Raw genomic sequence first — 14,419 nt, forward strand, 5'->3', positions numbered from 1 at the left:
GTGTGGGAAACCTCATCTTATGACTCATGTATACTGAAGTGAAATGCAGTGTGACACTTTAAGCAGCAATTATATTTGTGATAAGAGTGCTTTCTCTGAAGGCTGTCCTGAAGAGGGCAGATAACTGATCATGTTCAAAAAGTGTGATCAGTTACCATGCAGCATAAATTGAATACTTACCAGTTTCTTTGTTTGTTCCAGAGAAGTTAAAAGAAACTACAGCCTTTACCACCAATAATACATATTCAGCTGTATATGGTTAAAAAGCTATCACCCTTTTAAAACCACATTCAGGTCCACTTACTTTGATGCAGTTCAAATTCTGTAGCAGCTGACAAGCTGAGCTGTTGAGTTGCTGCTCTTGATCCTGAAATATCCTATTTCAGCATGTCAGCACAAAACAGAAATGCCTGTTTATTTGATTAAAAATAATCTATTCACAATGTTAACTTGTTTTTTTTCTGCTCTTACTGTGGGTTGTGTAACACTCATGCTGTCAGATATGAAAAACAGTTCTTAAATTCTAGTTCATGTCTTCCTCCAATTTGGCAATTTCTCAGGTGGCGTTTTGGCCACTTTACCTACACCAAATAACAACATCCCAGAAATTCTCATCAAAGGAGAGGTTGCTTCCTGTCATCTTCTTAGACTGCAGGGTCTAATGACTCACATTGGACAATGGACCTTCCCGTATGCCTTGATGAGGTAGTTGCTCGATGAAAACAACAATGTGGTGAGCAGTGATGGTAAACAAAGAGGCAACAGGGACTAGCAGTTTATTATGTGCTTTTTGGAGCTATTTCCGCTCTTCCAATGAACATGATGGCTGATGGTGCTATTAGGCCGATTTGAGTTAAGGATGATTCTTCTATCCTTAAGAAACTAATCATGTGAAGATGGATATTGTGCACACTTCCCTTCATTATTCGCATGCACTTATCTTGCTGCTAGGTATATTTCTTTTTAAAGCAGTGAGCATAGAACCATGGTACATCCCTCACACCAAGACCGCTAAGCTTGTGTTTTTCAAGCAGCTAAAAGGAAGGCAAAGACATGCATTGTGGTAACATAAGGCAGTTAAAAGCACCAGCAAAGTTTTAAAGAATTTTACCAATAAATTTGGCAATAAGATTAGACAATGAAGCTACCTTTTTTTATAGAAGACATAAAAGGGAGCTTTAGGTATTGCTTGTGCTTCCATGCTGAGAGCTTGCATTATCAGTTCCATTGCATATCTCCTTTTCCAAGAAACTGTTCTCAGCAACTGATATTCATTTATATCACAGCTACTTCATGTTTTGTAGTTTGAAAAGGGGGAAGAATGCACAAGAGTGTGTTTTAATCAAAGTAAGCAATACGTTTATTTGAACTTCAGTAGAGATGAACCACTAAGTTTTGGAATAAAAAAATACTGGAAAAGTACTACAGCTTGAATGAATATAAAAACATTAGCAGAAAGAAAACAATTTAAATGGTAAAAAATTAACCTTTAAGTCTGAGACACTTGAATAGGTTGTTTAAGTCCTCCCAACATGTGCTAACATCTGCTAAGTTGGCAAAACACAAACCTCTTACAAAACGAAAACAGCTACTTCTGTTATGTGAACTGCATAAAACTGTCCAATCTTAAAAAAGGCTGTATAGTTTGTCTTGAAATATACAGACCTTGCAGTACATGACAAAAGCATTTATTGACCCAGCCTTGCTCCATGAAGCTGTGCTTGGGCAGAAATATATCAGTTAGTAAGATGAAGCCTCTATAAAAATGAAATGCACACAGCAAGACTTGGACTTATTTAACAAGCTATGTTTACAGTATAATTCTACCTGTCCATGTCAGCTTCCCTTCCCACCCGCCTCCCACAACTATATTTCTTTAGGCTAGTCCATCTCTAACTTCCAGATACACTGTACATACATTTAGCAAAGAGCATACCTAAAAATTCTTGCAGCGGTATGGTCAGTACACAGTTTCAGAAGATTACACAGAAGCCTTAATTTTTCTGAGGATAGCAACTATTACCAAGAACCATTAGCTTTCAAATATTGTGAGAAGCTTGTTAAAAAGGAGAGTAGCCTTCTTCTTTTTTGGTACTCATCCCAGAACGCAAAACACAATGGAAATTCAGCACAAGGGGATCTTAGTGTTCTAGATAAGATTGCTTGAGAACAGCGTCCCGATTACGTGGACTTGGGTCATCCCTAGCTATTACACGCTGCCCTGTATAAAGATTACTACTATGTAAACTAAAAAGTCTTTGATACCAACAACTTAGTAGCGGCTTTTCCTGATCTAACAGTTGGTCACAGAGGTCAAGTATAATAAAGGCTGCTGCCAGTTTTGTACATGTGTCTGACTCATACATCCTTCAAGTACATGCAAGGCTCAATAGTTTCTTAAGTGTAGCTGCTCCGAATCCTTTTAAGACACAGAAGAGATGGGGTTATGAGGAGAGCCCATCTGCGTAAGAACTTTATCCAGCCACTGAAGGGGACCATGTAAGTGAATCTCAATCCAGCACGGTGTGCTTGTGACATCTTGCCGATGATACTCTGCTCCCCAGCCCTAAAAACACAGAGTGATTGTTACAACAATTCTTGCTACAGATTTAATTGCATTCTGAGAATCCAAAGACAGTAACATGGTGTCATATTGAGTAAAGGAGACATTATTTTTATTTTTTGCATTAAAGGAGCGCAACCATTTTCTGATCTCTGAATTTTAATCTGAAGTAGATTTAAAACTTTGCCAGATGGGCCCGATTGAAAGCCCTGAAGACATGAATCTTCCAAGTAAGTGATCATGCTCAATGGGGTGGGGCAGCTTGTGCTGTAATGTCTTCTACTTTCAAGGGAAAACACCTGTTGATGTTTAGTCAGGCAGTGCTGCTCTCTCAATTCTTTGTACTATTTTTTCCCCATACACACTACCATCTATTTTGTATCCAGTGTCTGTGACCTTATCTCTAGAAATTCAGAGATATTTTTTTTGGGATGGATGTTAAGGTACCGCTGAACAAGTCAGCCAAACACAACATTTCTTTATTTCTCAGTGGCTGTGCCCAGATTATAGAACTCTCTGCACAGGGAACACCTACCAAGCTTCTTACTGGCCTTCCACTTAATAGGAAAGACGTTTCTGATAGGCATTAGACCCATTGGGGTGATTTCTCTTCTGTCACAAGGTATAGTTTTATTGCTTTATGACTGCTAATATTGGGGTTTTTTAACTGGCAGACATTTACTGCTGAACACGATTTTTTGTGAAAATAAAGTGGATATAATTTTCTTCCTTTTTTAAAAAAAGAATGTATGTTTCTAGTGCTGCCATTGGTTCTGGAGCTAGAGCTACAATTCACAAAATCCAGGTTAATATCTTTCACTTTTAAGTTTGATTAACATGAAAGACACAGTGCAATTTTAAAAAATCAAGTATTTCTTAGCTTCAGCTCTAGAGTACATTTTTGGAGGATTTGTTGAGCAGGCTCAGCAGCAGCCCCCAAAAGATTTAAGTTTGGGGCAGCATTTGCATGCACATGCCTTTGTCTGTCTAGGTTGCTATTCCCAGGCCAAGGCCTCGCGAAGGCACACTCACCTCAAAGCCTTGCTTACCTTTACAAAGCTCATCCGGATAGTGCACATCTTGGTGAGTTCGTACACAGTTTCAAAGCCATGGTTCACCGACTGAGCCAGAAGTTGAGCAAACTCTTGGTTGTTGAAAATTTTCAAACTGCAGCCACTTGGAATTTTGCAGACTGTAGTTGGGTGGAAGCCATGATGGTAATTGCAATTTCGACTTTGCACAAATATACTACTGTCACTAAGGCACTCTGCATAGACTTCACCACCGACATAATACAGGTGAACTCCTATAAGAGAGACATGATTCTGTTAGTTTTATTCTGAAGTCAAAGCACTTCAGACTGCTGCAGGTATTCAAAGCAGCAGTGAATGGGTATGAGTATTTTCTGGTGCTGTTGTCCAAATGAGGATCATACACCTTCTCCACAGTGATGCATGAATTTTACATACCTGGCCCAACCGCATAACTGCAGTTGTCCAAATTTATTATTCACATGCTGTATAGGCAACATTTTTTGGACACCTGCTTTTGTGGACAACTACTCATATCCTTAGATTTGAAGGGTTTCTCTAGTTAAAAACTAGGGGGTGAATTTGTATCTAATGAAACCAATGGGATAGAACAACATCTGCTCAACTCTCATTAGCCAAGCAAACCAAGTACCGTATTTTTCACACCATAGGGTGCACCGGACCATAGGGCGCACATAGTTTTGGGAGACGGAAAACAAGAAAAAATTATTCTGAACCCCAGAAGCCAGAACAGCAAGAGGGATCTGGCTTCCGGGATACCGTGTGGCTGTTCTGGCTTCTGGGGTAACCGCACCAAGCCTCTTCAGGGCAGCGGGATGAAGGCTCCCCCTGCCCAAAGAGGCTGCGCAGGGCTAAAGCAGAAGCCAGGACAGACGCGTTGCTCAAGGGGCGCTGCGCCTTCTCTCTCTCTCTCTGCGCAGCGCCTCTCCTTCACAGGAGAGGCGCTGCGCAGAGAGGGAGAAGGGGCAGCGCCCTTCAGCAAAGCTGGAGAAGGAACAGAAGGAGACCCTTCTGTTCCTCCTCCGGCTTCTAGGACAGGCGCGTCGCTGTGAAGCGGGAGGAGGAACAGAAGGAGACCCTTCTGTTCCTCCTCCGGCTTCCAGGACAGGCGCGTTGCTCAAGGGGCGCTGCGCCTTCTCTCTCTCTCTCTCTGCGCAGCGCCTCTCCTTCACAGGAGAGGCGTTGCGCAGAGAGGGAGAAGGGGCAGCGCCCTTCAGCGAAGCTGGAGAAGAAACAGAAGGAGACCCTTCTGTTCCTCCTCCGGCTTCGCTGGACAGGCGCGTCGCTGCGAAGCGGGAGGAGGAACAGGAGACCCTTCTGTTCCTCCTCCGCTTCCAGGACAGGCGCGTCGGGGCGAAGCCAAGGAGCCTGCATTCGCTCCATAGGATGCACACACATTTCCCCTTCATTTTTGGAGGGGAAAAAGTGCGTCCTATAGAGCGAAAAATACGGTACTTCTTCATTTTATCTGGTCTGAGTTTTAGCTTCTATTTAGATTGGGGTTTTACTGTAGTTTTAGCAGATCATCTTAAATATGCATATTTCTTTGAAAATAAAAAGGTAATAAATCTAGTAGTGTGTGTGTGTGATAATTTTCAATAGCAAAATTTAAGACTAAGACATCTTACTGAACCCTTTAGTAAAAGGAAGTAGGAGCTCCTATGTGCTGCATATCTATAGGTCCCAGGCACTAATACTGATTCAACTAGAGAAATTAGGCATACTCTTCCTTATTGGTGGCTATCTGCCATCTAGTGATCTTTGACCCAAAGTGAAATTTAGAGGCTACAGCTATTTTCTCAAATTGGGCCACCAGTGTGGCATAATGGTCAGAATGTCAGACTAGTACTGAGGATATCTACTACAGGGTTCAACGGCTCCCTCAAATATTGAAGCTCAACTGGGTTAATACTATCTCTCAGCCTAACATTTCACAGATTGTTGACAGGATAAATGAGATGCCATGTACATCACCTTGAACTTCTTGGAGGAAGGGGAAGCTATAAATGTAATGAAATAATTTGTCCATAACTAGATCCCTAGTAAGGAATGGGGCTGTTACGGGCAAAAAAGATTAAAACCCTGCTGCTATTCAAACTTTTAAAAGTCCTTCAGTGCACCACCAAAAGGCATGTTATGAATAGTTTTAAAGGCACCAGTAGTGGATAGTCCCCAACTGTGTCTTACACATACCTGGAAGAGAAAGCCATCTTTTATATAGCCAAAATACCTGTCATACCCGGGGGGGGGAGTATCCCTTGTTCATATCTGGCTTTGTAAAACCAAGTCATATTCCGGCAAAACCAAGTAGGGAATTATTAATACAAATAATTGACTAAACTATTTTTATTCCAAGACAATTTAAAGTATAGAAGCTATAGTCTTCACTCAAGACCATCTCTCTCTTTTTTTTTGTTTAAAAAAAGAGAGAGACAAAAAGCAAATGCTTCTAGAAAAACAAAGACAGAAAACCAGAACATTACTAAATTACTTCAGTTCTTAAAATAAAGGAGACAGCACATTGTTTTTTATATAGTTTTATATATTGGGGGTATTATGGGTTAAAACAGGTGGCATATACTGTAATACAAACGCTTCTATAAAAGATAGAGATAAATTTTAAGCAATTCCTCTTTTTCTCCTATGGATCTCAGTACTATTTTACCTTGGAAACAATTTTAGATTCTGAACTGGGAAAGCAAGAGATGCCAACTTCTCTGCCCTTTGCAAAAAAGCCTTTCCCAGTATTTTGCAAGCTATGTTAATACTCCTGGAGCTGCATCAGGGAGCCCAATAGTGATTTTAACCCCTATATAAGAACCTTGTGTAGTTATAGATCCACCAGCTTAGTTGCAGCTCAAGAGGTTTTTATTCCAACAAAACAATTTGGGAGAAAACTGTCTAGTTGGAATTCGGATCGTGTGCAACCCTGTTTCTATGTGTTGTCGAAATTTCCTTGTTTGCAAGGAGATTACATTGTGTAACGCTGAATATGTTGCTTCTCAATGAAGCCTTGAGGCAAACAAATGTTGCTTGCATCCCAGCTCCTCTCTCTTTCCACTTTCAAATATGAACAAAACCCCACAGTACCTTTGCCAATATGCCGCCTGGTGTTCTCAATGGTGGAATTCCGGTTAACATTGGAGAGCAGCCCTAGGCAAAACCTGTTCTTGTTGTTTGACGGATCAGTGAAGCCATCGACCAGCACACTTGTTGAAGAGGCATGAAATGCCTCTCCAACACGATTGTTAAGCTCATAGTAGACAATAGAGCACCAGTGTTTTGGCTCTTCATAAGCAACTGCCTGAACATCTGGAAAGGAGGAAAATCAGAAATCAGTGACACTAGAATTAATGAGTTCCTGAGCTTTAAAGTTTTATTTATTTTCAGTGTGTAGGTTTTGGCTTAAGATCACTGAAGAACCAAAAGGGGGAAAAAATAATCTGGCTACACAGCTGCTAATTAGAAGTCATTCTCCCACAATGCCCTATTATGCAATACATATGAGCCACACTAGCAATTCAATCAAAGCCTCCACATAGCGAAAAGAGAAGGAGCTCCAACTGGTACTTTAACAAGCAGTGAGCAGATTCTTTTTACCACCCTGCTTTACAAGTAGACTCACAAAAACTGGGGCTGCAGTACTGATAATCTACTAAATGGTTAGGCTGAGAGTCCCTGCAGTAGAATGATTAGACTGGCTTCCCCCCAAAATGATTGTAACCAGTAAGCTTTACTTGTCTCTATGTTTGGGCAGGTGGGCTGTGTTTGTGTGGCAAATGAGCTAGAAAGAAAACTACCAGGTCTCACTCAATTTACCAAACGATGTTGACTGGTCACCTAGTGGCAATCCTTTTCATCACAGCCCGCTTCAACGCTTTAGTAAACCCAGATGTGCTACCATAAACCATGCCTATTTACAATGAAGCCATTGGACAGTATGCAATTCAAAATGTATCCTTTGCACCGGGAACTATTGCTCAAAAGACTTTGCCACCTTGAGCAAATGTCCATATCATGGTGGAGTTGCACTTGCAAGTCAGGGTCTCACCCTTTAGGGTCCATTCTGTCTCCTATGGTAACTCAACTGCCATGTTAAATCACTGGTTGCCGGGGCTTTGGAGCATGGTGTTGCAAGTACTTATCTGTCCATGACAATTGGATCAGAAGCTGAGAAAATGCTGTTGGCCCTGAAGCAGTTATGGGCTTGTTGGAAACCAACCAACTGAGAGTGATTCCTTCTAACATAGAGGTGTTGTGGGTAGGTGGTTCCTGTGTTCAGGAATCAGGTGGATGACCCAATCTAGAATGGGTTGCACTGTCCCTGAAGGAAGAGGTTCCTAGTACTCCAGGATTTCAGCCTGCCACAGAAGTCCCAATTGCCTTCTACAGCTAGGAGTGTTTGTACTACAGCTGTTGCTGGGCTGGCATACCCTGGCCTCAGTTGTCCATCATAATGACCTCCTGGGGCACTCTATGACCATCTCAGCTGTGACTCCTGGAAGATCTGCTCCCTGCCTTGCAGGCCTTTTTCCACCTGGCCCAAAGTGGGCTTCATGGCCAGATTGGGATCTGAATTTGAGAACTCTCAGCCTTCATCTGACACAAACCACTACACCACAGTGACTTGTGGTAGCTAAGAAGGGAGAGTCAACCAATGACAGTCACAAATGTAGTTTTGGCTGTAGGAAACCAATTTTATGGAATTGAAGATGGCAGACTATATTCCCCGAGTTGGCGAGCCTCATATGACAACAATGAGAATTTGAGCCTTTAGTGCCATTGGCCAGTCCTGTGGAGCACCTTGCCAACAGAGATTCAGCGGCCACCTTCTGTGCCAACTTTGAAACACCTGCTGAAAACTTTCCTATTCCATCAGGCTTATGCAGGCAATTAAGAGTACATCCCTCATCATGGTCTATTGTTGGTTTTTTCATTTCTTTTTGCTTTTAACTAGTTTTTAAACTTATAATATATCATATCCTACCACAATATAAACTCTTTTTATGTTGTTGTAAACTCCTGGTATATTTTTATGATACAGCGGTATATACTTTTTTGTAAATAAGGTTTTTCTCCATCCTGTTCACTGATTACCAAAGCTATGCAAAGAAGTGCTGATTCAAACAAGCCATGATATTTTTAATGCTTTCAAGTCATTGTATGGCAGCCTTTAATTATTAGTAAGTAGGTGCACTCTTCACAGTAAGATGCCAGCAACCATTAAGGCTGCACACAGCTTTGCCCTAGTTCTCAAACTCGGGAAGAAATCCTGCCAGCTGGCCATTCCTGCAGAATGAAATCATATCTCTCTCACACAGATTTCATACTAACTTCCTCACATTTGCCTTAAGTCATGCAGAGCAGGTGTGCTTTGTCTCTCCATTCCCAGCATGAGCCAACAATAGGAGTTACCCAACTTCATTGACAGGATGCAGCTTGTTAAGTCAAATCTCTTAAGACTAACAAATCTTCACAAAGAACAGGCCTCTCTAAATGTCTGCAGCGAGAGTGCTTGAGCCTACGTTTACTGCCGGTGCCCTTCCTATATGCGAACTTCAGCAGACCTTTTCTGAAGGGCTATAAAACAAAGGATGTGACCGTACGTACCAGGTAGAGGTACAGGAGTAGAGAAATGAGCTCACAGAATTAAGGGAAACAGGTGTGCGTAAACAATGTAAGTGTAAAGGAAATAAGCAAGTGTAGTTTCACCCTCTAAAAAGAAAAAAAACACGGGAAGGGAGGGATATTAAGATCAGGGGAGGAAAAAGTTACCAGATTTAGAGGGAGCATCTTCCACTAGTTGCTACTAGTCATTGGGCCTGCAGCATTACTACTTCTGTGCTTGTGATTGCAACATCCTTCAGCTGTCCAGTACATACTGTTCCCTGCCTCCTGCTAAAATATCTGGCCCCAAAGCCACAGTGGGAAGGTCGTGCAGGAAACTGCCATTGTGAACACAGAAGTGGGTAACGCTGCAAGTGCTGTGATTTCTGGTAACAACACAGCTTATAAAAATAATCTGGTTCCAGATCCAGCCATCTTGACAGTGCTCTTGGATGAAACTGCTATGGTCATGGTCTAGCCAACACACAACACTACATGTGGCAGTGCCGGTGGCAGAAATTTTATGATCCTGCCACATGAACTGGAGCCAACCTAATGAGAAGCACACTATTTATATGCATCTCTTACGACCCAGTACACAGCAGTTTGTTGTGACCAGAATATCCAAACAAACACTTAAAGACTGGTTAGACACACAGCCCTCTGCTTACTGGGGCTATTCCTAAGGAATGCAAGAATGACAGGACAAAGATACAGGACAATCAGAAAAATAATGTGTGCAGAAGGTCTACAGAGTCAGGCATAAACAAGGATAAATTTGCTTCTTGCTTTTGTCAGCAACAAGGTCTACATGAAATGAACAGATCAGCAAAACTATCCAAAGATTTGCTTTATCAGTTGTGAGCCAGCTTTAAAACAAAATGTTAAATAACCAAGAGGTTGTCTACTCTTATTTTTCCAAGATGGCTACAAAACTAATCTTGCTGGCACAGAATGCACACTTTGGTTATCTGAGCATCTTGCCTGCAGCTATGAGGAGGAAGAAGCAGTGCATGATTTGGTGCAAGTTTGGCTGAAACACCATTTTTCATACCTTGTTACTTCGGGAGAAGACATCCACTGACATTTACTTGCTATTATGCCAGACTCTTAGTCCAGAGCATGAGTGCACCATTATAAATCATAAGAACCTAAGGCCACCTCTGTTGGATCAGAAAATCTAGTCCTGCATCCTGTTCTCACAGTGGCCAACCAGAAACCTATTGGAAGTCCATAATTCAGATATGATTATTCACAGCTTCCTATTCATAAAATGTATGCTACAACCATGTTTATACTCCACATGCCACATATATATGTTAGACCACATTTCTTATTAAAAGGGGGAGAAAAAAACCTAAAAGTTTCACCTCCTCTGCTTATTTCTGGAGGAATTGAAGGTGCCATCATATTGGTGTCCATTGGCTGTGAACCATCCTGTGTCATCTGATCTTCTGGAGGCAGATAAGCAGGAGGGGGAGTATCAGCTAAATGGGAAACATACAGGACAGATAATTTAATTTCTTTTTGTACATTAGTAGAAAGCGCTAAGACAGGTCAAGCAACCATTTCCACCTATTTATGATAACCCAATAAAACCCTTCATTCCTGTGTCTCCAGTGAGACTTGCTAGATAAAACTAAACTCTTATAAACAAGGCTAACAACGGAAGCCATTATTTTCTGATCAAGGAATAATAGTTTAGAGTTTCTTTTTTAGGGAACTGGGCTTTGAAGCAGATAAAGGTAAAGTTATTCTACATGAGATAAGCAATCTTGAGGAGGTTTGTTTTTTAATGTATGTTTATCATAGATAGTGATTTTAGGTGCTTAATAAGTATCAGTCCTGCTGGAAAAAGATTTCAGCCAACACTATTGTACTTCTGTTTTTCCTACCTTCCCAGTTCCAACAGCAATAATTCCCTATTATGGTGCTGCAACAGAACTAACAGCAGCTAAAGCAGCCTTACAAAGAAGCCAGTTAAAGTTGCCAACCTACTAAGAGGAACCCATATTCTCATGCTGGAAGGGAAGCCCCCCTCTTTTAAAGATGTGCAGAAATGCAGGCTAGTTTTTTTAAAAATGCATTTGATCGAGTGGAATGACAGAGGAGGGACAGAACTGAGGATCAGGCTTTCCTTCCTCCACATCTAGCACAGAAACCAAATGGCAGAGGAGAATGGAGTGATCTGTCCTTCCTCCACCAGCCCACTCACCTGCATGGAATTACTGGTGGCCTGTGACTTTCAGGTGAGCTGTTAATGCATGATCACATCAAAATAAAGCATTTCAATTAGGAGATGAACCAAGTAACTAGCAAACAGGGGCTGCAATCCAGTACATAGAAAGATTTACACTCATGTGCTGTTGACATCAGTGCTGCTAAGCCCAGTTTATTGCCAGGTAGCCAGCCAGAATCCTTAGGTTTAAGCTGTCACCAGCTATACAGTTGTTGATTGCTACACCAGGAATAGTTTGAATACTTCTTCTCTTCATCCATGTTTGTGTGTTCCTACATTGGTTTAATTTTTTAGAAGTTTAAACACAACTGAGCAGTTCTTTAGTATCTTTTTACAACCCAAAACACACAAGAGAGATTTGGAAGAACTAATGAACAGTGAGAAAAAGCTATTTCTGTGCAACATTTAAAAGAGCAAACTTCAACAACAAAGCTTGACAACCATATGTCAGGAGTGGTCTGATGGTGTTTCCTGCTTGGCAGGGGGTTGGACTCGATGGCCCTTGTGGTCTCTTCCAACTCTATGATTCTATGATTCATGCTACTCTTTGTCTACTTGCCCTTTTGAGACACTGTAAACTCATGTCATAAGATACTTCTACTAATAAAGTTGAACCTCCTTCTTGAACCAATGTGAAGTGTGGGTTTTGTTTTATTTTTAATGGACAATTGCCTTCCCCTGGTCATTTGGATTTGATCTTCTAGCACCAATCTGGAATCCTAGTTGAACAAAGCACCTCACTGCTTTGACTTCTAATCTAGAGGGCAAGTGCAGCTCCCCTCATTTTTTTACTAGATTCGTACCTAACTTCAAGGTTATGCTACATCATTTTCTACAAATGAAGTTCTAGCTAGTGAATAACTCTATGGGTCCAATTTCCAGTGACCAATTCTCTAGCAGCGCATAATGCTCTCATGATCAGCTAAGATAAATCTTTTAATGCTATCTTTATGTGGTAATTCATTAAAATCCTTGGATGCTCCGTAGTTTCAAAAACTTTTCTTTGCAGACTAGGTAAAGTCAGAGAGACATTACGCAACACCTATTCACAGTTTCTGAGAACTGGCAGGTGAAAGTTTAACACATCCAAAGGTTCAGTGGGCAAAAATTGCAGCTATTGTCCCAATTGCACTGATCATAAAATTATGGTTTTTGACAAAAAGTATGTACAGTCATACCTCGGTTCTTGAACGGCTTAGTTGTTGAACAAATCGGCTCCCAAACACGGCAAACCCGGAAGTTAAGTGTTCCGGTTTTTGTACGTTTTTCGGAAGCCAAACATCCGCTGTGGGTTCCACTTGAGTGCAGGAAGCTCCTGCAGCCAATCGGAAGCTGCACCTTGGTTTTCCAATGGTTTCGGGAGTCAAATGGACTTCCAGAACAGATTAAGTTCAAGAACCAAGGTTCCACTGTAGTTTTAATTGCCATAAAGAAAACTTTAAAAGCATGCAAATGTTTTGCATTTGCATTGGTTGCCATGAGATATTGACCCAAGCAGAACAAGTGTCCCAACCATGCTCCTAACACTGAGAACTTACTACCAAGGCCTCTTGGAGCAAGCTTACCTGGCATCTGGAAAGGACTTCCTGGGTCCGAGCTGGCAGGTGAGTGAGGATAGGTGCCACTGCTGCTTCCCGGGGAGTTTGGGTAGCTGCTGTTAGGCGAGTGAGGAAACGGATGGCTATTGGGTTGTTGGAAAGAGTCTGGGAAAGTAGCATTGTGTGGCATGTGTGGCTCGTTTTGTGGCATACGGAATTGAGCCAGGAGACTGTGCTGTGGGTTGTATTCACTGTGTCTCGGAACAAGCACTGGAGGAAGAACTGGAAAGGGGGGGGGGAGAGAGAAAAACCGAAAACTTAGTTCAAGACCACACTTACAGAACAAAGGCAAACTCTTCCATGGATGCAACCATTGCATGTGGGGTATTCACATTCTAGGAACAAACAGGTCTCAGCAAAGACACTTCACTGGATCCTGTCATTACATAACTTAAATTCATACAGTGTCACACTGACTGCCATGGTCCCAGAGTCGTAAACTCGGTTTTCACAGTAGCTGGAAACAAGATAATCAAAGGATTTTGCTGCGTTTTTATTTACAAAACACGGAGCAGTGTTTTGTATATTTAATGCCAACGTTTGAAACTTTTAGTGCATTTTGCTGGCTTGCTAACCACTTAATGGTTTGTAAGCCAAAACCTTGTTAACTAGGAAATTCTTCTGAAGACAATGATAGCACTACATAGGCTATGGACAGAGAACTTAAAGAGACAACAGCTGAAAGTTTATTTTTAGTATAAGCAATGCGCTAAAAGGTTAATACTGAAATGCTACGGTTTCCTACAGTTGCCAAATAGATATCTATGGGAAACTCACGGGCAGAACATGATGACAAAAAACCCTCTCCCATTGTTGCTCCCTAGCAACTAGTATTAAGCAGCAGGCTGCCGAGGATCCTGAAAGTCATATTATACAGTGGTACCTCGGGTTAAGAACTTAATTCGTTCTGGAGGTCTGTTCTTAACCTGAGGTTCCACTTTAGGTAATGGGGCCTTCCGCTGCTGCCATGCGATTTCTGTTCTCATCCTGAAGCAAAGTTCTCAACCCGAAGTACTATTTATGGGTTAGCGGAGTCTGTAACCTGAAGTGTCTGTAACCTGAAGCGTCTGTAACCCAAGGTACTACTGTATATAGTAGGAGTATGCATCTGCTTCAGAGAGAATCCAAATCCAGAACCAAATAGGCAACTTTGCAAGGATTTGGGCCTTGTTTGATACAAAATGGACCTTCTCCAAAGTAGTCTGAATTGGGCTGCTCCCAAAGCTTTAGACCCAACTTAGGAATAAGTCAGACACCAGACAGTTGAACATGGACTGTACACAGTATAATAAGCATGATCACACTAAAAATGGTATTGGAAGAATTGGTTTTTTGTTTTTTCCCTAATGATCCTGAGGTA

At 41.6% G+C, this 14,419-nt stretch overlaps 1 protein-coding gene across 2 annotated transcripts in view; it reads right to left on the bottom strand.

Moving 5' to 3' along the window:
- Positions 1-1,336: 1,336 nt before the first annotated feature.
- SMAD1 (SMAD family member 1) overlaps positions 1,337-14,419 on the bottom strand; it is a 37,099-nt gene continuing 24,016 nt past the window's right edge. Inside the window, exons 3-7 of one of the 2 annotated variants that reach the window (XM_081875378.1) lie at positions 13,027-13,281; positions 10,593-10,709; positions 6,706-6,927; positions 3,613-3,869; positions 1,337-2,566 (exon numbers count right to left, since the gene is read on the bottom strand). In XM_081875378.1, the coding sequence (XP_081731504.1) occupies positions 2,423-2,566; positions 3,613-3,869; positions 6,706-6,927; positions 10,593-10,709; positions 13,027-13,281 (995 nt within the window). In that variant the 3' untranslated portion in view covers positions 1,337-2,422. The remainder of the gene's footprint in view (positions 2,567-3,612; positions 3,870-6,705; positions 6,928-10,592; positions 10,710-13,026; positions 13,282-14,419) is intronic. The other variant, XM_081875379.1, reaches the window with a different exon arrangement.

Source organism: Podarcis erhardii, assembly GCF_964252035.2.
Source record: "Podarcis erhardii genome assembly, chromosome: 9".
NCBI lineage: Eukaryota > Metazoa > Chordata > Lepidosauria > Squamata > Lacertidae > Podarcis > Podarcis erhardii.